The following is a 25,440-nucleotide window of genomic DNA, read 5'->3' on the forward strand; positions in this document are numbered from 1 at the left end:
TGCAAAAAATAGTGCTGTAGGCCCGGATAAAATCCACTACAGCATGATTAAAAATCTTTCGAACAATTCTCTTTGTAATCTCCTGCATCTGTTTAACAGAATATGGACAGAAAATACTTTTCCTGACTCTTGGAGACTATCAATTATTATCCCTATTCCAAAACTTGGTAAAGACCACAAGAATCCCTCTAATTATAGACCAATCTCTCTGACAAGTTGCCTGTGTAAACTCTTTGAGAGGATGGTAAACAGACGACTGATGTTCCTCCTAGAGGAAAAGAACTATTTTTCACCACATCAGAGTGGATTTCGTAGGAACAGAAGTACCACGGACAATTTAGTAAAACTTGAAACATCTATACGCGAAGCGTTTGTTAGACGACAGCACTTAGTGTCTGTTTTCTTTGATATAGAAAAAGCCTACGATCGCTGCTGGCGTTACGGAATACTTCGTGATTTACATGAATTCGGATTGCGGGGTAATTTGCCAGTTTTTATAAAAAACTTTCTGCAGAATCGAAGATTCCAAGTTAGGATGGGCAACACACTATCTAGGTCTTTCGTCCAAGAAGAAGGTGTTCCTCAAGGATGTATTTTGAGTGTGACTCTGTTCCTAATTAAAATTAATAGCATAGCTAACTGCCTTCCGCCCAGTGTGAAACACTCTTTGTATGTGGATGACTTTCAGATCTCCTGCCAGTCTAGCAACATGAGTTTCATTGAGAGACAACTGCAAACCTCCCTAAATCGCATAGAAAATTGGTCCAAGATCAATGGTTTTAGTTTCAACATAGAGAAGACATCGTGCATCCACTTTTGCCGAAGGCGTGGTTTGCACCTGGATCCCGAAATGTATTTAAATGGGGTTAAAATTCCAATTGTGAATGAGACTAAGTTTTTGGGTGTTTGTTTTGACAAAAAACTGACATTCTTGCCACACTTGCGCAACCTGAAGAGTAGATGTTTAAAATCTCTAAACCTTTTAAAGGTATTATGCTGCTCATCCTGGGGAGCAGACAAAGTTTCTATGCTCAGGATTTATAGGGCCCTCGTTCGCTCTAAGCTGGACTACGGATGCATTGTTTATGGGTCTGCGCGAGAATCTACTCTTCGGATACTGGATCCAATTCACCATCAAGCTTTGCGTTTGTGCACTGGTGCATTTCGAACTTCCCCTGTACAAAGTTTGTATGTGGATGCTTATGAGCCTCCACTATGTCTTAGGAGAGAACAGTTGTCTCTTTCTTATTATATAAAACAGAAATCTTATACTAAACCTTCAGTTGATTGTACAGTATCAGATACTCAGTTGAAAAGGTTATTTGAAGCTCGCCCAAGTAGTGTCCCTACATTCAGCATAAGAATGGAGAATGTAAGCAGCGCGATTGACCTTAACACAAGCAACATTTCACAGGTTGAAGTTAATAGTATTCAACCTTGGTCAACCCCTGAGATAAATGTTGACTTTAGCTTAAAGCAGTTTCCTAAGGAATCCACTCCAGACTATATCTACATACAGCACTTTGCAGAAATTCAACACCAAGACAAGAATTTAATTCCTATTTATACTGACGGTTCTAAATCGGATGAATATGTTGGCTCAGCCTTAGTTTGCCAGGATGAAATCTTGGCAGAACAAATTGAATTGAATTCATCTATCTTTACTGCAGAGCTGCACGCTATCTATCTAGCTTTAAAGTATGTAATCAGAAAAGGTCATCGTTGTTGCGTTATTTACACTGACTCAGTTAGTTCCCTTCAGGCTTTAATTTCATGTGAACCTAGTTCTCACTCCATAGTGATTAAAATTCGAAAACTGTTTTGCCATCTTCTTGCAAGGAATTTCTTTATAAAATTTTGCTGGGTCCCAGGCCATGTAGGTATAAGAGGAAATGAAGAAGCTGATGCAGCTGCAAAGTCAGCTAGTCCTTCACAGCATACAATGTGTATTGAAGGAGGCGATTTGAAGCTAGTCATTAAGAAACGACTAGTGGCAAGATGGCAAAATATGTGGAATGCACAAATCCACAATAAACTACATGAGATCAAACCTATGATAGAAAATTGGACACATAAGAAACCTTACGACAGGAGATCTGAGGTTATTTTTACTCGTCTGAGGATTGGACATACTCGGTTGACTCATCAATACCTTTTGAAGGATGAAGAGCAACTAGTATGCCAGTATTGCAACTGCTCTCTAAGTGTTAAACACATACTGCTCAACTGCTCTGCCTTTGAGATCAGTCGTAGACAGCATTTTGGAAATGCAAGTTTTAAGGAGATTCTGGGCCAGAGACCAAATCATTATAATGTATTGGAGTTTTTAAAAGTCATTAATTTGTATAAAGAAATTTAATTAATTATTTATTTATATATTTATTTTATTTTTGCATGTTGTTGTCTGTTTGTACTTAATATGTGTATATTTATTTTCGTTGTTGTTGTTTATTTATTTAGTTATTACTGTAATATGTTAGTTATATATCATGTTTAAAATTTCTTAACCATTTGCTTTGGCGCAGCATAGCGTATACGGCTCTTGTGCCAATAAACAAAAACCAACCAACCAACCAGTTATGATATTACTTTCATAAATCTCAGAAACTTAATGTCTTCGATAGATTTTCAACAATGCTTACAAAGTTTTTTATTTAGGCCATACTCCTAGATTTCTTGATATTTGTTTTATACTCTTTGATGGCTTTTATATAATTTTTTTTAAGTTTGCCTTTTAATTCCTTAAGTACATTTCTTCCAGCTGGAATGTAATTTGGAAAATCATTATGTTTTTTAATATCTAAAAAAACACTTCATTTTAATTGAAAAACAAATATTGTTTTAATTTTTGTGAATGCACTAAAGTTGGTTCCTAAATGGCACCTTTTCCTTCGGATAGCTAACTTTACAGGGCCTGGAAAGGTGGCTTTTCTGCATGACTTACCATCGCGCTGGAAAGCTGCCATTCGTCGGTTAGCATTGGTTAGCATTTAAAAATAATTTAAGAAATGAAACATGACACATATCACCATTGGATTTGAATTGTTAAACTGTTCTGTATATATGTTTTCCTACTTATTTTATACATCTAATCATACCATTTGTGGTGGCGCAGTATAGCCTGCCTGGCTTTTGTGCCAATAAAAATCAACCAACCAACCAACCAACCTCTAGTGAACACTTCCCAATATTTCTAAAATACCAAGGCAGAGAAAGCTGTGAAACAGCTTGTCCACCACGCTGGAAACTTGGAACAGCAGATTGGTCCACATTCTCCTCTTTGGCTAACATCACTGAGGAAATGGTCAATACTGCAGACATCAATGATGCAGTTGAGGTTGTCACTTCCAGTATCATTCAGGCAGCGGAAAAAACAATGGGGAAAACATCAACTAGATATCCAAAACATTTTAAACCATGGTGGAATCAGAATTGCGAGGCAGCATTTAGAGCACAAAAGAAAGCATGGGGGATTTTTAGAAGATACCCCAGTGCTGAAAATTTGATAGCTTTCCAAAAAGCAAAGGCAAATGCCAGAAAAATCAGAAGGCAAAGCCAAAGGGATTTTTGGAAGAAGTATGCTTCTAGCATAACATCTTCCACTAGCTCAAAAGCAGTCTGGGATAAAATCCACAAAATTAATGGGAAATATGCTTCTCATTCTCTGTCCATGCTGGAAAATAATGGCACAGTGATCAGTGATATACAGTGTATCGCTGATACATTGGGTGAAACTGTTTCCTTGTCATCCAGCAACATAATGTATTCAAGGGATTTCCAGGCTTACAAAGTGCAAAAGGAAAAGCAACATTTAAACTTTTACTGCTCATCTGATGAGGAATATAATGTGCCATTTACTAGAATCAAATTACAAACAGTGATTTCTCGCTCTGGGAATAGTGCTGTAGGCCCGGATAAAATCCACTACAGCATGATTGAAAAATTTTCGAACAATTCTCTTTCTAATCTCCTGCATCTGTTTAACAGAATATGGACAGAACGTACTTTTCCCAACTTTTGGAGGCTATCAATTATTATTCGTATTCCAAAACCCGGTAAAGATTACAAGAATCCCTTTAATTACAGATTAATCTTTTTGACAAGTTGCCTTTGTAAACTTTTTGATAGGATGGTAAACAGACGCCTGATGTTTCTCCTAGAGGAAAAGAACTACTTTTCACCACATCAGAGTGGATTTCGTAGGAACAGAAGTACCACGGATAATCTAGTAAAACTTGAAACATCCATACGCGAAGCGTTTGTTAGACGACAACACTTAGTATCTGTATTCTTTGATATAGAGAAGGCCTATGATCGCTGCTGGCCTTACGGAATACTTCGTGATTTACATGAATTTAGATTGCGGGGTAACTTGCCAGTTTTTATAAAAAATTTTTTGCAGAATTGAAGATTTCAAGATAGGATGGGCAACACTTTATCTAGGTCTTTTGTCCAAGAAGAAGGTGTTTTTAAAGGATGTATTTTGAGTGTGACTCTGTTCCTAATTAAAATTAATAGCATAGCTAACTGCCTTTCTCCCAGTGTGAAACACTCTCTGTATGTGGATGACTTTCAGATCTCCTACCAGTCTAGCAACATGAGTTTTATCGAGATACAACTGCAAACCTCCCTAAATCGCATAGACCATTGGTCTTGGACCAATGGTCTATGCGTTTTAGTTTCAACGTAAAGAAGACCTTTCGTGCATTCACTTTTGCCGAAGGCGTGGGTTGCACCTGGACCCCGAAATGTATTTAAATGGGGTTAAAATCCCAATGGTGAATGAGGCTAAGTTTTTAGGTGTTTGGTTTGATCAAAAACTGACATTTTTTCCACACTTGCGCAACTTGAAGAGTAGATGTTTAAAATCTCTAAACTTTTTAAAGGTATTATGCTGCTCATCTTGGGGAGCAGACAAAGTTTCTATGCTCAGGATTTATAGGGCCCTTGTCCGCTCTAAGCTGTACTATGGTTGTATTGTTTATGGCTCTGCGCGAGAATCTACTCTTCGGATGCTGGATTTAATCCACCATCAAGCACTGCATTTGTGCACTGGTGCTTTTCGAACTTCTTTTGTACAAAGTTTGTACGTGGATGCTTATGAGTCTCTACTATTTCTCAGGAGAGAACAGTTGTTTCTTTTTTATGACATTAAGCAGAAATCTTAAGCTAAACCATCAGTTGACTGTACAATATCAGATATGCAACTGATAACATTATTTGTAGCTCGCCCAAGCTGTGTCCCTACATTCAACATAAGAATGGAGAATGCAAGCAGCACGATTTACCTGAATAGAAGCAACATTTCACAGGCTCAGGATGATTGTATACCACTTTGGTCAACTTGAGATAAATGTTGACTTTTGCTTAAAGCAGTTTCCTAAGGAATTCACTTCAGACTATATCTACATACAGCACTTTGCAGAAATTCAATACCAAGACAAGAATTTAATTCCTATTTATACTGACGGTTCTAAATCGGACGAATATGTTGGCTCAGCTTTTGTTTGCCAGGATGAAATCGTTGCAGAACAGTTTGAATCAAATTAATCTATCTTTATTGCAGAGCTGCAGGCTATTTATCTAGCTTTAAAGTATGTATTCAGAAAAGGTAATCGTTGTTGCATGATTTACACTGACTCAGTTAGTTTCCTCCAGGCTTTGATTTCATGTGAACCTAGTTCTTACTCCATAGTGATTAAAATTCGTAAATTGTTTTGTTATCTTCTTGCAATGAATTTCTCTATAAAATTTTGTTGGGTCCCAGGCCATGTAGGTATAAGAGGAAATGAAGTAGCTGATGCAGCTGCAAAGTCAGCTAGTCCTTCACAGCATACAATGCATATTGAAGGAGGCGATTTGAAGCTACTCGTTAAGAAACGACTAGTGGCGAGATGGCAAAATATGTGGAATGCACAAGTTTACAATAAAATACATGNTTTCTTCAACATTATGATAGCATAACATATTTTTAGAAAATACTAATATCTCAATAAAGAAAACTAAAGAAGATAGTTAAAATACAAGTTAGGTTTCTGATTAATCATTCATTTATGACAAGTAAAAAAATTATTATTAAAAGTAATTTTAAAGAAAACTTCCATGATTATCATTGCTCATGAATTAGTAAGATACAAAGAAGTAATTTAAAAGTGAATTTATTACACAACATAGTGTTTAAGAATCAAAGAAGAGTCACAACACTGTTTCAGATTATCAAAGTAATTTAATTAAAGCACATTTTAGAGTGCTTTGCTAACACAGTTCTTTTCAGTTACATTCATGTTTATTATTTTTTGGTATTTGTCTTACTCTTAAGGGAGATTTAAGGTTTGTAATACAATACTATTGCATAATTTATATTTATTTTATTTTTGCATGTTGTTGTCTGTTTGTACTTAATATGTGTATATTTATTTTCGTTGTTGTTGTTTATTTATTTAGTTATTACTGTAATATGTTAGTTATATATCATGTTTAAAATTTCTTAACCATTTGCTTTGGCGCAGCATAGCGTATACGGCTCTTGTGCCAATAAACAAAAACCAACCAACCAACCAGTTATGATATTACTTTCATAAATCTCAGAAACTTAATGTCTTCGATAGATTTTCAACAATGCTTACAAAGTTTTTTATTTAGGCCATACTCCTAGATTTCTTGATATTTGTTTTATACTCTTTGATGGCTTTTATATAATTTTTTTTAAGTTTGCCTTTTAATTCCTTAAGTACATTTCTTCCAGCTGGAATGTAATTTGGAAAATCATTATGTTTTTTAATATCTAAAAAAACACTTCATTTTAATTGAAAAACAAATATTGTTTTAATTTTTGTGAATGCACTAAAGTTGGTTCCTAAATGGCACCTTTTCCTTCGGATAGCTAACTTTACAGGGCCTGGAAAGGTGGCTTTTCTGCATGACTTACCATCGCGCTGGAAAGCTGCCATTCGTCGGTTAGCATTGGTTAGCATTTAAAAATAATTTAAGAAATGAAACATGACACAACTTAAAATGAAAATAAATTTAATGGCATAAAAGTAAATTTATAAGTAACATAAATGAAAAATAATAAAATATTTACAAATATACATAATATACAGTTGTCCCTTGATAGTCCGACGTTTTGTAATTCGACATGCTCAGTAGTCCAACGCACCTCCCGTCAAGGTCATCGTAGTCCTGGTCCCCATTACGTGTCTGCTTGCACAGAAGCATGTCACTATACATACTGTATGTACTGTACTGTACATTTATTGGCTTTCATATTTTTTTTAATAAACATATTTCATTCAATTGAAATGGGTGTTTTATTTCCATATTAACCTCGGCAGCATTTTACTTATAAAACGTAAGAATATTGTAGGCTACTGCTAGGAAAACAATGACAAATATGTTATCACTTTCGGTAATCCGGACACTTTCAGTAATCCGACACCCCTTTGGTCTTATACCTATCAGATTATCAAGGGACAACTGTACCATACTTTACATATTGTATAGTACATAGCTATAATCACAAAAAAAAATAAAAAATATCAAAATAAAGAGATAAAAATATAAAAAAGTATAATGATAAAAAGAGAATACAAATCAGAATATAAAATAAGCAATCTATACCAATACAAATTACAGTTAAAACCAAAATAATATTAAAAATCAGTGGTACAGTTAAATCTGAAATAATATTAAAAATTTTTTTTGTATGGTAAATCTTGAAACAAGGGGCTGGACACAAGGCCACCTGAAATTGTTCACATTGGTACCTTGTTTAGGGTCTAATTTTTTTCCTTGTTGTTTTTACAACAGACAGCACAACATCTAGTGGGAGCTACTTTTTTGTCGGTCGGTGGAATGAAGTCCGGGAAATGTTTTTTAGTAAGTTTTAACGGACCTGCAGTTCTCGTCCGACCATGTTTACTGGTCATCGTTACGGTGTGGTATGGTTATCAGGCTTCTATCAGAGTCAATCGAAATAACACGTTTGGTTTCTGTCCATCATTTTTTTGATACAACACATAGGCATTATATAGTGAAATGTCTAATAATTGAAAGAACAGTTTTTTGTAATACTTCTTTTTTTTTCTTTCCACAGTATAATCATGGAGATGCTGATCTAAAAGGTCAACACCTCCCATAGTGGTGATTTGAAGCTAGTTGTTAAAAAGCAACTAGCAGAGAGATGGCAAAATATGTGGAATGCCCAAATCCACAATAAACTACACGAGATCAAACTGATGATAGAAAATTGGACACGTAATAAACAGTATGGCAGGAGATCTGAAGTTATTCTTAGTCATTTGAGAATTGGGCATCCTCGGTTGACTCACCAATACCTTTTGAAGGGTGAAGACCAGCCAAATCCAGAAGGGTGAAGACCAGAATCTTCCAAAGTTTTGGATTATCATGTGTTTTGGGATTAAAATTGCTATTGTCTGCAAAATGTCATTTTTTTTTATTTCCTCATATCTTGTTCTTCTCATTAGTTTACCGAAAATCGGGGTCTTTAAAAGTTCATTTTTGGACCAGTACATTTTCTCACTGGGTTTGTATAACAGTCCTTGCAATATACAAATCGTTAGAAATATATATATTTCTTCGACTGTCACTGGCTCCCAGTGATCCCTTGATGACCGTGCCTGTTGCATTGAGTAGTTGTTCGTTTCGGTTACAATCATATTGATTAATTCCAAGTCAAAAAATAATAAAAAGAACTTTAAAGGGTCAAAGTAATCTGTAAGGATGAAGTTACAAGTAAAGTAAAGTAAAGGGGATAGGAGGCATTACTCATAGGTATATCCTCGAAGGGGTTGAAAGAAGTGAGAAGAGTAGACATTAGTGAAAGTTAAGTGACAGGGGCCGAAAGGGGATGAAGGTAGTTGGAAGAGAAGTTTAGAGGAAGAGGGAGGTCGTGGGCCGCACCAAGAAATTTATTGAAAACAATTTGTAATTACAAGATAAATACACACAATATAAAAGTTACATTATTAGCAAGAGGCGGTAGCGGGTATAAAACCTAATTACACTATAGTGCCCCTGTTTAATATATCGCAGACTGTTCACTAATGTGCAGTAACAACAGAAAAGAAACAGTTGAAATCATTCACCTAAATGTTGTGAATGCCAGATACAAAAAGTAAGGCAACAGCCCCTGTAAGCAATAGGGATCCTGCCCCATACAATGATTACATAATAGGAGATACAAAGGGGGGTAACGGTAAACCCACAAAGGGTACACACGAGTACCAGAGAAGCCGCGTGAATACCTGGCATTTATATAGTAGAAATTCGCGTGCAGTGGAAGTACCCTGGCAGGTTAATCTTCTATTTTTCTTATTTCCAGTGCTTTGGTTTCTATGATAAATTTCATTAGCTCTTCGTAGATGTTTTTATTGTTCACCAGGATGTTGGCAGCACACGGCCATCCTAAGCCTTCTTGGATCACCGTTNTCTGCTGATACCATCTACCAAAGAAAAAGAACAAAACAAGACAAAACCAATCATACCTAAAACAGGGGTAACAACTAGGAATGTGGGTTCCAAAAAAGCCAGTAAGAACCCTCTTAATAAACAACAAATGAAAGCAGCCCTCTCTAAATCCAAAAAATCGGAGACTCAGTCTATGAGTGAGTTCTCTGACTTTTCAGACGAAGAGACTAATAAGGAGGTGACACCACCAACGTCACCTTTAAAAGAAAAAGCCCCTGTGAAATTAAAGAGGGATAACCTTGCTAAAAATGCTGCCTCAAACACATAATGGATTATAAAATAATCCAATGGAACTGTCGTGGTTTTTGCAACAACTTTTCTGACATTAAACACTTGACATCATCTACCTCATCTCTCTGCGTGGCACTACAGGAAACACATCTAAAACCTGGAGAAAATATTTTTTCAAAAGGATTTAATCTCTATTGCAAGGATGATGATAGCCACAACCGTGTTAGTGGTGGTGTGGCTATTTTGATTTCAAATTGCATTCCATCCTTACCGGTACAAATAACAACAGAGCTGCAAGCTGTGGCAGCCAGAATATCTATTGGAGTAACTGTCACAGTTTGCTCTATATACTTGCCACCAGATGTCAGAGTCAACGAAGATGAACTGGATGCATTAGTTGAACAGCTGCCAACACCATTCCTTTTACTTGGAGATTTCAATGGCCACAATCCTATGTGGGGCAGTCCCGACATTAATCGTCGAGGCAGAGCCATTGAACGGCTCATAGGTAATCAGCAACTATATTTATTTAATACTGGAGAAGTGACATACTTCCATGCTTCATCAAGAACTTTCACTGCCATTGATCTCTCATTAGCCACTTCAAATCTGTTTTCAGCATTTACATGGGAGGTTGGAACTAATCCACTTTCCAGTGACCACTTCCCAATATTTTTAATATATCGAGGCAGAGAAAGCTGTGAAACAGCTTGTCCACCACGCTGGAAATTGGAAACTGCCGATTGGCCTGTTTTTCTTCTATGGCCAACGTCATAGAAGATATAAACGTTGGCCATAGAAGATATAAATGATGCAGTTGAAGTTGTCACTTCCAGTATTATTCAGGCAGCTGAAAAAACAATGGGAAAGACATCAACAAGATACCCGAAGCATCCAAAACCATGGTGGAACCAGAATTGCGAGGCAGCATTTAAAGCACAAAAGAAAGCTTGGGGGATTTTCAGAAGGTACCCCACTACAAACAATTTGATTGCCATTAAAAAAGCGAAGGCAAATGCCAGAAGAATTAGAAGGCAAAGCCAAAGGGATTTTTGGAAAAAGTATGTCTCTAGCATAACATCTTCCACTAGCTCAAAAGCAGTCTGGGATAAAATTAATAAAATTAACGGGAAATATGCTTTTCACTCTCTGTCCATGCTGGAAAATAATGGCACAATAATCAGCGATATACAGGATATTGCTGATACGTTGGGTGAAACGTTTTCTTTTTCATCCAGCAATGTAATGTTTAATGGGAATTTTCAGGCTTATAAAGCCCAAAGTGAAAAACAATATTTAAACTTTTACTCCTTATCTAATGAGGAATATAATGTGCCATTCACCAGCATAGAACTACATACAGCAATTTCTCGCTTGTGGAATACTGCTGTAGGCCCAGATAAAATCCACTACAGCATGATTAAAAATCTGTCAAACAACTCTCTAATCTTTTGAATCTGTTTAACAGAATATGGACAGAACATACTTTTCCTGACTCTTGGAGGCTATCTATCATTATTTCCATTCTCAAGCCAGGTAAAGATTTCAAGAATCCCTCTAATTATAGACCAATTTCTCTGACGAGTTGTCTCTGTAAACTTTTCGAGAGAATGGTAAACAGATGTCTAATGTATCTCTTAGAGAAAAACGAATACTTTTCACCACATTAGAGTGGATTTCGTAGGAACAGAAGTACCACGGACAATTTAGTAAAACTAGAAACATTTATACGTGAAGCGTTTGTTCGACGACAGCACTTAGTGTCTGTATTCTTTGATATAGAGAAGGCTTACGATCGATGCTGGAGATACGGGATACTTCGCGATTTGCATGAATTCGGATTACGAGGTAATATGCAGATTTTTATAAAAAACTTTTTACAGAATTGAAGATTTCAAGTAAGGATGGGCAACACACTATCTAGGTATTTTATCCAAGAAGAAGGCGTTCCTCAAGGTTGTATTTTGAGTGTGACTCTGTTCCTAATCAAAATTAACAGCATAGCTAACTGTCTCTCTTTCAGTGTGAAACACTTTTTGTATGTGGACGACTTTCAGATTTTTTGCCAGTCTAGTAATATGAGTTTTAGCGACAGACAACTGCAAACCTCCCTAAACTGCATATATGATTGGTCCAAGACCAATGGCTTCACATTTAATGCAGCGAAGACATCATGCATCCACTTTTGCCGAAGGCGTGGTCTGCACTTGGATCCGGAAATTTATTTAAATGGGGATAAAATTCCAATGGTGAATAAAGGTAAATTTTTGTGTGATTGTTTTGATAAAAAACTGACATTTTTGCCACACTTGCGCAACCTGAAGAGTAGATGTTTAAAATCTCTAAACCTTTTAAAGGTACTATGCTGCTCATCCTGGTGAGCAGACAAAGTCTTGATGCTCAGGATTTATAGGGCTCTTGTTTGCTCTAAGCTGGACTATGGTTGCATTGTTTATGGCTTTGCGCGAGAATCTACTCTTCGGATGCTGGATCTAATCCATCATCGAGCTTTGCGTTTGTGCACTGGTGCATTTTGAACTTCTTTTGTACAAAGTTTGTATGTGTATGCTTATGAGCCTTCACTATCTTTTAGGAGAGAACAGTTGTCTCTTTTTTATTACATTAAACAAAAATTTCAGAAAAAACTTACAGCTGATTGTCCAGATACTCAGCTGAAAAGATTATTTGCTGCCCGGATGAGTTGTGTCCCTACATTCCACATTTGAATGGAGAATGTAAGCAGCACGATTGACCTAGACACAAGCAACATCTCACATGTTGAGGTTAATAGTATTTCACCTTGGTCAACTTCACTGATTGATGTTGATTTAAGCTTAAAGCAGCTCCCTAAAGAAACCACGCCAGACTACGTCTATAGACAGCACTTTGCAGAAATTCAGCATTGTAACAGGAATTTAATTCCTATATACACCGATGGATCTAAATCGGATAACTGTGTTGGCTTAGCTTTTGTTTGCCAGGATTAAATTGTGGCAGAACAAATAGCACCGAATTCTTCTATCTTTTCTGCGGAGTTGCAGGCTATTTATTTAGCTTTAAAGTATATAAATCAGAAAGGTCATTGTTGCTGCGTGATTTACACTGACTCAGTTAGTGCACTTCAGGCTTTGATTTCGTATGAATGTAGTTCTCACTCCATAGTTATTAAAATTAGAAAACTAATTTGTCATTTCACTACGAGAAATTTTTTTGTGAAGTTCTGTTGGGTCCCAGGCCACGTGGGTATAAGAGGTAATGAAGAAGCTGATACAGTTGCTAAGTCAGCAAGTCCTTCACAGCATACAATGCGTATTGAAGGTGGTGATTTGAAGCTAGTCGTTAAAAAACGATTAGCAGAGAGATGGCAAAATGGGTGGAATGCACAAATCTATAATAAACTTCACGAGATCAAACCTTTGGTAGAAAATTGGACACATAATAGGCAATATGATAGGAGATCTGAGGTTATCCTTACTCGTTTGAGAATTGGACACACACGACTGACTCATCAATACCTTTTGAAGGGAGATGACGAACCAGTATGTCNCATGACTTACCATCGCGCTGGAAAGCTGCCATTCGTCGGTTAGCATTGGTTAGCATTTAAAAATAATTTAAGAAATGAAACATGACACAACTTAAAATGAAAATAAATTTAATGGCATAAAAGTAAATTTATAAGTAACATAAATGAAAAATAATAAAATATTTACAAATATACATAATATACAGTTGTCCCTTGATAGTCCGACGTTTTGTAATTCGACATGCTCAGTAGTCCAACGCACCTCCCGTCAAGGTCATCGTAGTCCTGGTCCCCATTACGTGTCTGCTTGCACAGAAGCATGTCACTATACATACTGTATGTACTGTACTGTACATTTATTGGCTTTCATATTTTTTTTAATAAACATATTTCATTCAATTGAAATGGGTGTTTTATTTCCATATTAACCTCGGCAGCATTTTACTTATAAAACGTAAGAATATTGTAGGCTACTGCTAGGAAAACAATGACAAATATGTTATCACTTTCGGTAATCCGGACACTTTCAGTAATCCGACACCCCTTTGGTCTTATACCTATCAGATTATCAAGGGACAACTGTACCATACTTTACATATTGTATAGTACATAGCTATAATCACAAAAAAAAATAAAAAATATCAAAATAAAGAGATAAAAATATAAAAAAGTATAATGATAAAAAGAGAATACAAATCAGAATATAAAATAAGCAATCTATACCAATACAAATTACAGTTAAAACCAAAATAATATTAAAAATCAGTGGTACAGTTAAATCTGAAATAATATTAAAAATTTTTTTTGTATGGTAAATCTTGAAACAAGGGGCTGGACACAAGGCCACCTGAAATTGTTCACATTGGTACCTTGTTTAGGGTCTAATTTTTTTCCTTGTTGTTTTTACAACAGACAGCACAACATCTAGTGGGAGCTACTTTTTTGTCGGTCGGTGGAATGAAGTCCGGGAAATGTTTTTTAGTAAGTTTTAACGGACCTGCAGTTCTCGTCCGACCATGTTTACTGGTCATCGTTACGGTGTGGTATGGTTATCAGGCTTCTATCAGAGTCAATCGAAATAACACGTTTGGTTTCTGTCCATCATTTTTTTGATACAACACATAGGCATTATATAGTGAAATGTCTAATAATTGAAAGAACAGTTTTTTGTAATACTTCTTTTTTTTTCTTTCCACAGTATAATCATGGAGATGCTGATCTAAAAGGTCAACACCTCCCATAGTGGTGATTTGAAGCTAGTTGTTAAAAAGCAACTAGCAGAGAGATGGCAAAATATGTGGAATGCCCAAATCCACAATAAACTACACGAGATCAAACTGATGATAGAAAATTGGACACGTAATAAACAGTATGGCAGGAGATCTGAAGTTATTCTTAGTCATTTGAGAATTGGGCATCCTCGGTTGACTCACCAATACCTTTTGAAGGGTGAAGACCAGCCAAATCCAGAAGGGTGAAGACCAGAATCTTCCAAAGTTTTGGATTATCATGTGTTTTGGGATTAAAATTGCTATTGTCTGCAAAATGTCATTTTTTTTTATTTCCTCATATCTTGTTCTTCTCATTAGTTTACCGAAAATCGGGGTCTTTAAAAGTTCATTTTTGGACCAGTACATTTTCTCACTGGGTTTGTATAACAGTCCTTGCAATATACAAATCGTTAGAAATATATATATTTCTTCGACTGTCACTGGCTCCCAGTGATCCCTTGATGACCGTGCCTGTTGCATTGAGTAGTTGTTCGTTTCGGTTACAATCATATTGATTAATTCCAAGTCAAAAAATAATAAAAAGAACTTTAAAGGGTCAAAGTAATCTGTAAGGATGAAGTTACAAGTAAAGTAAAGTAAAGGGGATAGGAGGCATTACTCATAGGTATATCCTCGAAGGGGTTGAAAGAAGTGAGAAGAGTAGACATTAGTGAAAGTTAAGTGACAGGGGCCGAAAGGGGATGAAGGTAGTTGGAAGAGAAGTTTAGAGGAAGAGGGAGGTCGTGGGCCGCACCAAGAAATTTATTGAAAACAATTTGTAATTACAAGATAAATACACACAATATAAAAGTTACATTATTAGCAAGAGGCGGTAGCGGGTATAAAACCTAATTACACTATAGTGCCCCTGTTTAATATATCGCAGACTGTTCACTAATGTGCAGTAACAACAGAAAAGAAACAGTTGAAATCATTCACCTAAATGTTGTGAATGCCAGATACAAAAAGTAAGGCAACAGCCCCTGTAAGCAATAGGGATCCTGCCCCATACAATGATTACATAATAGGAGATACAAAGGGGGGTAACGGTAAACCCACAAAGGGTACACACGAGTACCAGAGAAGCCGCGTGAATACCTGGCATTTATATAGTAGAAATTCGCGTGCAGTGGAAGTACCCTGGCAGGTTAATCTTCTATTTTTCTTATTTCCAGTGCTTTGGTTTCTATGATAAATTTCATTAGCTCTTCGTAGATGTTTTTATTGTTCACCAGGATGTTGGCAGCACACGGCCATCCTAAGCCTTTTTGGATCACCGTTTGAATAAGTTTGGTTCTTTGGTGTTGGAAGGTGATACAATCGAAGATAAGGTGTTTCGTATGCTGAACAGAAGTATCGTCACAGTCACAATAGTTAGTGTCCCTGTGCCCGAACCTGTGTAGGTAGGACGTGAAATTCCCATGGTTCGTAAAAAGTTGCGTGCTTATATAGTCTATGTTGATGTAATGTAGATGGAGCTGTTGATTGATACTCGGGAAGAATTCAAAAGTGATCCTTCCTGTTTTTTCTTCTTCCCACTGCCGTTGCCACATATGGACAATGGTTTGGTGAATTAGATTTTTGACAGTTTTTGGGGATATATGAAGAATATGCGGGTTTGTGTCACTGTTAGCAGCCTCCTTGGCCAGGCGATCTGCCTCCTTGTTGCCAGTATCGCCGGCGTGGGCACGCGTCCATTGGAATGTGATATTACCCTTAGTGTTCGCAAGTTCACTGTTAATTTTACTATGTAGGTTGTCATCCATTTTGTTGTTCCTTATACTTAATAAGGCTGCCCTGCTGTCAGAGCAGATGGTGATACACTTGTTATTAAGATAGCTAATGCTGTTGACATAATGAAGTGCTTTGTAGATGGCAAAGAGCTCAGCTTGGTAAATAGTGCTGAAATTGGGCAGCCGAAAGCCCTCTTGCCAGATAAAGAGATTCCTTTTGGTGTTTAAGTGTGCTATCCCGGCTCCTACCCGATTGCTCTGCTTAGACCCGTCTGTATAGATGATATGATTCATAGTTTGAGAATCGTCCCGGGCATTGAGATTGATATCTGGTGTGTTTGCAGGGTGGAGAATGGGGACATAGTTGCATTTGTTCGTGAATTTGAGGTTAGGATGCAGGAAGCTTTCAATATCCAAGTTGGGTAAAATCCCAATGTTTATGTAGGAGTAAAGATCTTTCTCATACTTCTTGGAAATTACCAGGTTGTTAAGCCTCCAAGTTGCCATGAGAGCCTTGGCTCTCAAGTAAACTGGTTGAATACTTGCGAGCACCTGATGAGCCGAGGTTGGGGCAGTGCAATAGGCCCCTGTGGCCCTCATGAGACAGATCCGTTGTACTTTTTGTAGTGCCCTTTTATTGTGAACTTTCATGGCCGCCTGACCCCATATAGGGGCTCCATATAGCAGAATGGGCTCAATTACCTGCTTGTAGATGTTCGTTATGGTGTTCCTGTTCATTCCCCATTGCTTTCCCGTGAGGTAACAGAGAAGGTTAACCATTTTGGCGGCTTTACTGCATGCGTATTCGATCTGCTTGTTCCATTTTAGCCCTTGGTCAAAAATGATGCCAAGGTACTTAAGGTTGGCAGTGTGTTGGATCTTCTCCTTGTTAATATATAAGGAAGGAGGTTTTTGAAGTTGACGGCCTTTTGATAAAAGCATGCACGCCGATTTCCTAATATTGATGGTCAATTTGTTGGCTGTGCTCCAATTGTAGATGGTCATTAGAAGCTTGTTTGCCTCTATTTGAAGCTTTTTGCTGTTTTTGCCAGAAAGTAAAGCTAGCGTGTCGTCGGCAAAGCCCTGGATTGTCCAGGGGGCATTGATGTTCGTCATGCTGGTGGAGAGTAGGTTGTTGAACATAATGTTCCAGAGCCCGGGTCCTGAGCGTGAACCCTGTGGGCAGCGACAGTTAATCTCTCTTGAGATTGGGGATGCCGTGTCTACAATGCTGACCTCCCTCTCATGAAGGTAATCCCTTAAAGTTAAATAGAGATTTTTCGGGCAGTTGAACTCCTTCAGACGGTGCAACAGGGCTGGCCACCAGAGGGAATTAAAGGTGTTTTTGTAGTCGATTGAGATCATAAGAGCGTGGTGATCTTTGTTCCACGCCTTATTAATGAAATGGATGGTCCTATGCAGTATGTGATATGTTGACTTTTTGGGGACAAACCCATACTGGTTAGGGTGCATAAGTTGATTACTGTAGAGGTAAAAGTTTATCCAGTTTATTAAGAGCCCATCATAGACCTTGCCAAGGACAGGTAGCAGACTGATTGGCCTGAAGTTAGTTGCTTCGTCGGTGTTCTTTTTGCCTATTTTAGGAATAAACTTAATAATAGCCTTTTTCCAGCATTTGGGGAAGCAGTGTTGCTCCAGACATTTGTTATAAGTGATAACGAAAGCCATTGGAATGGCCTCAAACGCTTTTTTGGCCATGATGGGAGTGATCCCGTCGTACCCTGGCGCTTTTTTGTTATGTAATGAGGTGATTGCCTGTTGTATCTCTTTGTATTTAAATATGCTATTGTTTTTGGAGTTAGGTGCAGTATGGGTACTGTTCCTTAAGCTTTTTTGCGTTTTTGTGTCTTTTTCTGGGTCGTCGATAGGAAAGTGAGTGTCCAGGAGATGGTTGTATGTGTCATCAAGGTTAGTTGTAAGAGTGCCATTTCCTTTGCTAATATTAGCCGGAATATTGACCGCTTTACTAGGTTTTAATATAATGTGGTAGGGGTCACTCCAATTCTTTTTGTTACCAATGTCAGAACAGAATTTTTTCCAAGCGCTAGTCCTTGCCTTGTTTATTTCGGTCTTGTAAATATTGAACTCCCTGATATAGTTATGTTTTTTTTACTTTCTTTCGGAGTTAAATCGCTTTCTCTTTTAAAAATTTTATAAAGATGCCTGACCTTTTGTCTCTGTGTGTTAAGAAATGGAGTCCACCATGGTGCATTTAGACGATTTTTTGTTTTGGTTTTGGTCGACTGCTGATAGGAGACAAGGATTGAGTAAGTGAGATGGTTAGCGAGTTCCTCACCTTTGATGTTACTGAGCTCTTGTTGTTGTGGATGTGCCCAATAGTGCTTGAAGAGATCTTGAAATTTATTCCAATTGGTTTTGTTTACTAGGTTCAGATGTTTGTTAATGGAGGAGTTCGTGCAATCAAGGGTTGTTTTTATGTACCTGTGATTGCTGGCACTACTGTCGTCAAGGGTGTTGCAGTTGACAATATTCCTGTGCACTTTGTAATTGGCGAGGAACAAATTCACCCAGCTTTCTCTTCTAGGGCAGTAATAAGTCGGCAGAGGACTACTGTTACAGGAGACCAAGCGGTGTTTGGCCATAAATTCAGTTACACTGAACCCCCGCGGGTCTTCTTTTGGGGCATGCCATACTGGAGACTTGGCGTTAAAGTCTCCGCTGACCATAAGGGTGAAGTTACAGCCTGAACTTTCCTGAAAAGGAAATCGCGGAAGAGGTTTTGGAGGATTATCCATATTTATTTCCACCCAATTTTTTTAGAGGTGTCGACTCCATTGTCGCTGAGATCTGATGATTAATTTTCGCTAACGGTGATGCAGCTGTCTGATTCACTCTCAGACAGTTCTTCGATGTCAAATTCCGAATCTGACATTCTGACAATAAAGAAATTTATCTAAAACTTGTTATATTTATTGAACACGAAATAAAATAATATAATATTTCCGGAGAATAATAATTATTATTTCTTATAAACTTACTTGATACAATAGCGAAATATGTTTATTTAAAACAGAAAATAGCGATTTTCCAACTGTAGCAAAAGGGAAAAAAATTATCTAAAAACCTGTTATATTTATCGAACGCGAAATAAAACAATTATTATTATTTTCTGGAAATATTATATTTCTTATAAACTTGCTCGATAAAATTCATCCAGTTATTTTCAAGTTAGTTATTCTAACAAGTAAGATCGCACTAGACCACTCGATGTGGGTTCCTGTCCGTGGTGAGGGGACCTCCCAGAGATGGTTTAGTAATTTTTCTTTACCATCCCTGGGATCTGAACGCCCACCCACGTGTTTGCCGTGCGTGGTGTCCCGTATGCCGGAAAGGGGGATCCTGGTAGTTGAGGGGCAACATAATGTCCCCAACACACTACTTTGGCCCCCGCTTCGGATAAACGGGAGGCTCAAATCAGGCTTCGTTTGAGTCAATCGGCTGGTCGTTGAGTCATTCTTGACTTCGGCTTGGAGTCAACTGATCGATGCAGACCGGGCAGACACGTCAGACAAGATGTGCTCTTCTTGACTGCATTGTGAGGGTATAGCTCCTGGGAAACCCTGGTGTGACGGTCTATGGGAGTTTCCCATGTGACGGCATCCCCTCGTTTGGCCCCGTGGTGGGTGGGGTCACTAGGAGCTGAATGATTATCTCTAAATATGGATTTTTTAAAATCTAAAACATTTACCAAGGCACTGCCACCAAAGGAGGTTAATTCCTCCAATCAACCAACCTACCTTATCGTTCATGCTACAGGAGAAACACCTGTCTAAACGCTCTCCTTTTTTAATCCAGAAACTTTTTGAATCAACTATTGGGCATGTTAAAAAAATCCAAAAATTGAGGTCGGGAGATCTACTCGTAGAAACAGCTTCCTCTCAACAGTCAGGAAAACTTTTGAATTTGAAGTCTCTAGGAGACATACAAGTCACTATCACATCACACACAAGTTTGAACTTATCACGTGGTGTGATATCTGAAATTGATCTGATGTCTGAGGACGAATCAGATATTCAGATTGGCCTTTCAGACCAAGGAGTTACTGCTGTACGACGCATCTCCATTCGTCGAGATGGCAAGATAATTCCTACAAAGCATTTAATCGTCACATTTAACAAACGAACAATACCATCTTTTCTTACCGCAGGATATTTGCGCTGCTCGGTTCGCCCATATATTCCAAATCCGCTGCGTTGTTTCAAATGCCAGCGATTTGGACATTCCCAAACATCCTGTCGAGGCAAAAGTTTATGTGCACAGTGTGGAGTTGAAGGTCACCAGAGTACTGAGTGTACCAGCACTGCATGCTGTGTAAACTGCAAAGATGCCTATCCTGCCTACTCACGAAAATGCACTGCATGGCAGAAAGAGAAAGAAATTCAGCGATTGAAGACTGTTAATAACATATCTTACCCAGAGGCACGTCGCATGGTCACTTTAAGTGCACCAGTGAAACAGAAGACATTTGCTGCTGTTCTGAAATCCACAAAGACATGTGGAGTTCAGACAGACATTTCTGTTTCACCAATTGAATCTCTGACTCGCCATGAAAAATGTCTGCTGATACTATCTACCAAAGAAAAAGAACAAAACAAGACAAAACCAATCATACCTAAAACAGGGGTAACAACTAGGAATGTGGGTTCCAAAAAAGCCAGTAAGAACCCTCTTAATAAACAACAAATGAAAGCAGCCCTCTCTAAATCCAAAAAATCGGAGACTCAGTCTATGAGTGAGTTCTCTGACTTTTCAGACGAAGAGACTAATAAGGAGGTGACACCACCAACGTCACCTTTAAAAGAAAAAGCCCCTGTGAAATTAAAGAGGGATAACCTTGCTAAAAATGCTGCCTCAAACACATAATGGATTATAAAATAATCCAATGGAACTGTCGTGGTTTTTGCAACAACTTTTCTGACATTAAACACTTGACATCATCTACCTCATCTCTCTGCGTGGCACTACAGGAAACACATCTAAAACCTGGAGAAAATATTTTTTCAAAAGGATTTAATCTCTATTGCAAGGATGATGATAGCCACAACCGTGTTAGTGGTGGTGTGGCTATTTTGATTTCAAATTGCATTCCATCCTTACCGGTACAAATAACAACAGAGCTGCAAGCTGTGGCAGCCAGAATATCTATTGGAGTAACTGTCACAGTTTGTTCTATATACNACCATTTTTAAAAAATAAATAAATATACATACAGATTTCTTTTCCATTAAAAACATATTATCTTTCAAAATTTGACAGTGTACATTTGCACTACTTTAAAAAAAAACAATTTAGAATACAACAAAAATTCATTTCCTGGACAATGTATAATTCTTATGATGTTAACTAATCTATCTTAGTGCCCTCTATTATTTATACCATTGCTGGTCTATTTGCATACCGGTTGACACATTTATTAAATTATCATTATTATATTTTATTACTTCTATGTGCTCCTTAAATTTCACTAAATCAACATTAAAAACAGCTAAACCATCGGAAAATTCAGAAGAAGATGTATAGTGTAACTGTATACAAGCTTAGTGCTGTACCTTCTATGTACTCCTTGCTTTAGCTCATTAAATTGTTTTACTTGTTAAATGGGCGTTGTGCGGACTTCTGATGCCCAAAGATATCTTTTCAACTTACCCATTGCTCCTCCGTGCTGGATATTTTAAAAACTCTCCAATAATCACTATAAGCATGAAAATTGCGAGTTTAGACGCATTATTTCTTAACTGGTTTCAGTCCTGACAAGAGTGGAAAATTTTTACTATTTTCCCACCTTCGACTGAAACACAGAAAAAGCCATCCAGTGACAACATGAGTGGATCTCGCCTATCTGTCCCCGATCAAAGGGGTTTAGAGTTTGACGCTCTACCCCCCAGCTTCTCACACGGTTAATGGCCTGTTTTTTCTTCCTACCAAGTGATCTAAGGTTTGTAATGACAGGATCTGAAGAAATTAAAAGATTATGTAAAATCGCTATATTAGTGTTTATTCTAAAAGTTTTCTGGGAATAACTCTCACAAATTTTTTCTAAATTCCTTACGTCTAGTCTCTTGCGCTTCTGACAATTGTCCTATTGGAACAAATAACGAAGATATAAATTTTGATCCGTGTATTAAAACTTTGCGAAGAGTGACTGACATTGGAGACTAATGATAAAGCATTACATATTACTCCACTGTTTCCTTCGTGTATATTTCGAATTTGCTTGTATCAATTTCGTAGTTAGATTCCAGTGCTTGTAATATAACTATAAATCTTTCTATTAGGGTCGTATTGATACCAGTTATCTCTGCAGTGAGAGTGACATTCGTAAAAAATTTTGCCGAATTACTGTTAGGCTGAAAACATTTGTGATTTAATAAATGTTCTTAGCGTTATAAGGTGTTAAATGTTTTATTAAGTGTTTTAAAAGGAAGCTGAGTTTGATATTTAATTTATAAAGCTATCAATAACTTATATATATACATTAGTTATTGATAACTTATATATATGATAAGTTATTGATCAACAAGAAAAAAAAAAAAAAAATATATATATATATTTTTTTTTCTTGTTAATACTGACTCTTTCTCTTCGGTTTTGCTCACTTGCCATTTTTTAATATCCATTCGATACGCTATGTGAAGAATGCATTCTATGAATTTCATGGGACAAATGAAAAGACGCTAAACCAAATGAAAATGTTTTTTGTTACATTGTGTCATTTTAATGCTAGGTAGATTGTCCTGTTGGCTGGATGTGGCACTACATATGTAACACCTTTGAGTCGATATATTTGATGTTAAAGCATTACAGACTTTAGTTATTGACCATGGTTTCGGTAAACTCGTGATTTACCTTTAAAGTAAAATTTTTGTATATAATTTGGTACTTTGTAAATTGAGTAAATTCATACAGACTCTTTTTGTTGGTTTCTTTTACAAAGTGAAAACGAATTGGTCTGCAATATCTGGTAGAACTTGGTCTAAGATTTTGCCATAAAATTACTTTTTTTTTGTTTTTGTCATAAGCAAAAGTTTGTATATGTACCAACGACGACGCAATTATATTAGCGTCTTTGAAATTTTCTTTTGATGTTCTTTGTTTTTATTGACTCTGTGTTCTACTGCCATCCAAACCCCACTTGAAAACATTGGTAATATTCTTCAAATTACAATTGTATTAGTTTTTTTTATAAGATATCTGTTAGATTGATAAAAAGAGCTTCTGTCGTTAGGCCCACTAAAACTTGAAATTATATATCAGTTTTATCTTCTGTAATATTATGGGCAGCATCTGATGGATAACAGGTTTTTTTCTTTCTTAATGCTGTGGTAAGATAGATAAATATTAATACTTTTTCTATAATACTGTACTTTGTCGTAACATTATATATTGCAATTTGTTTAACTTCAAGGAGATAATTAAAGTCAGAGCTTCCTCGGGAGAATACATATTGTGTTGTACCATGGCCGATTATATGCTTTTTTCAATCTTGTCAAATTATGCTATTTTCAATTTTCAATGATTTTTTATTGAAAAATGTTCGATATTTTGATTACATCAATTCCATCTTCGACTTACAAGGGAACTGTCGGAGTGTCTTTTAATAAATTTTAATAAAATTTAGTTAATAACTACGTTAAAAGTATACAAACTCTATTTTAAATTTGTAGCATTCATTAAAAGTGTTGATCAGAGTTATTAGCAATCAAATGTTGCACTACTTTATAGCAGTTTAGCACAATTACACAAATTTTTACGTAATTACGCAAACTTTGAGTTGGAGGAGGTAGGCTTAACGATTTCGTTGTATGTATTTTGGTCTTTAAGTTCGTTGAAACATTCTAATAAGGATGAGAACATGTCCTGGGCTAACTGAAGGTTGGTCAGGATGCTTTCTCTTATCTCCTTTTTTAAATTTCGGCTAGAATCCACAGCTTCTATGGCTGCTGTTCTATGGCTACAGTCTTCGAAATCCATGGCAGTGGGAGCACGGGATCGAGTCATGATGTCCAGATTAATTTTACCTTTGCTTATTCTACTTATCTACTACTATATTATTAATTTCTAGCAAATATTAGCAGCTGTGACACACAAGACTACCAAAGCACAAATAGATGGTCTACTTACCATGCTTCTCCAGTGAATCAGTCAAAAAACAGTAGAACGATGAGAACACGTCTTACTATTTTAATGACCTAAACTGAAAGGGCCCCACTGTATGTTAGAAAGAGGAGGTTCATTTTCATCCTCTGTTCCCACCGATATCTGATGAGATCAGATTTAATTTAAAATTTAATTTTTATTTACACTTGAAATATTTCCAAAATATATTCTTTATCCTCAGAATTAACCCTTTTGCTTTTTTAGTAGAGGAGAAGATGGTATTATGGAACCCCAATTACATTTTAGTTAATTGTAAACAAGGTATCATAACTACACCTACATTTTTTGTGCAGAAAGTACTTGTAACTATTAAACTAAATGTTCCTAATTGGATTTTTTGTTAGTGTAACTATAAGTATGGTTTTTAAAGGCTTTTGTACAAAAAGTCAGAAAGTAGGCTTAGAGAAAATTAGGTGGTAATATGGAACCTTACTGTATATTTTCAAAAATGCTTTAATGTAGCCAAAAGCAAGTAAAAAAGTTCAAAGATTGTTAAATAATTACAAAATCATTTACTCCAATGTATTTCAATGCAAAAATGAAAAGTCATAAGATGGCAACTACTTTAATGAGAAAAATAGTCTAATTTTTTTATTCTCAGCAACTACAACATTTGGTAAAATATAGACTATTAGTCTACAAAATTTAATTTTTGAAAAACGTTTTTAAAAACAAGAAAATTTAATATTTTAAAATTAGTCTATATGTAAATGCACCATCTTACCCCACCTATGAGGTAAGATGGGGATTTTATTTTTATAGACTATAGACTACAAGAAGGACAAATTAAAATGGTTAAACTATCGCTTTCTTCAATATTGGCACAAGAACAGTGTGCCCATTTATCACAACTGCTACATTTATTGTTATTTTTCAAATAAATAAACATAAAAGTTTGAACTTACTTGTAGACTATTTACTTTACCAGACGATACTGTCACTTCGCGCATGCTCAGTTTCGCTATTTTGTAAGCAGACGATATTTTTTTTC

General features: G+C 36.6%; 2 protein-coding genes across 2 annotated transcripts; both read left to right on the plus strand.

Moving 5' to 3' along the window:
• Positions 1–3,146: 3,146 nt before the first annotated feature.
• LOC111622627 lies at positions 3,147–3,935 on the plus strand. Its single transcript, XM_023365034.1, has 2 exons — positions 3,147–3,887; positions 3,931–3,935. The coding sequence occupies exons 1-2, from the start codon at positions 3,302–3,304 to the stop codon at positions 3,933–3,935; spliced, it is 591 nt and encodes a 196-aa protein (XP_023220802.1). The 5' UTR covers positions 3,147–3,301.
• Positions 3,936–20,039: 16,104 nt separating this feature from the next.
• LOC111622629 lies at positions 20,040–21,275 on the plus strand. The gene has a single exon (XM_023365035.1). It carries the CDS (start codon positions 20,040–20,042, stop codon positions 21,153–21,155), a length of 1,116 nt encoding a protein of 371 aa, XP_023220803.1. The 3' UTR covers positions 21,156–21,275.
• The last annotated feature ends 4,165 nt before the right edge of the window (positions 21,276–25,440 follow it).

This window comes from Centruroides sculpturatus, unplaced genomic scaffold, assembly GCF_000671375.1.
Source record: "Centruroides sculpturatus isolate CEXI.00-Female unplaced genomic scaffold, Cexi_2.0 scaffold106, whole genome shotgun sequence".
Classification (NCBI taxonomy): domain Eukaryota; kingdom Metazoa; phylum Arthropoda; class Arachnida; order Scorpiones; family Buthidae; genus Centruroides; species Centruroides sculpturatus.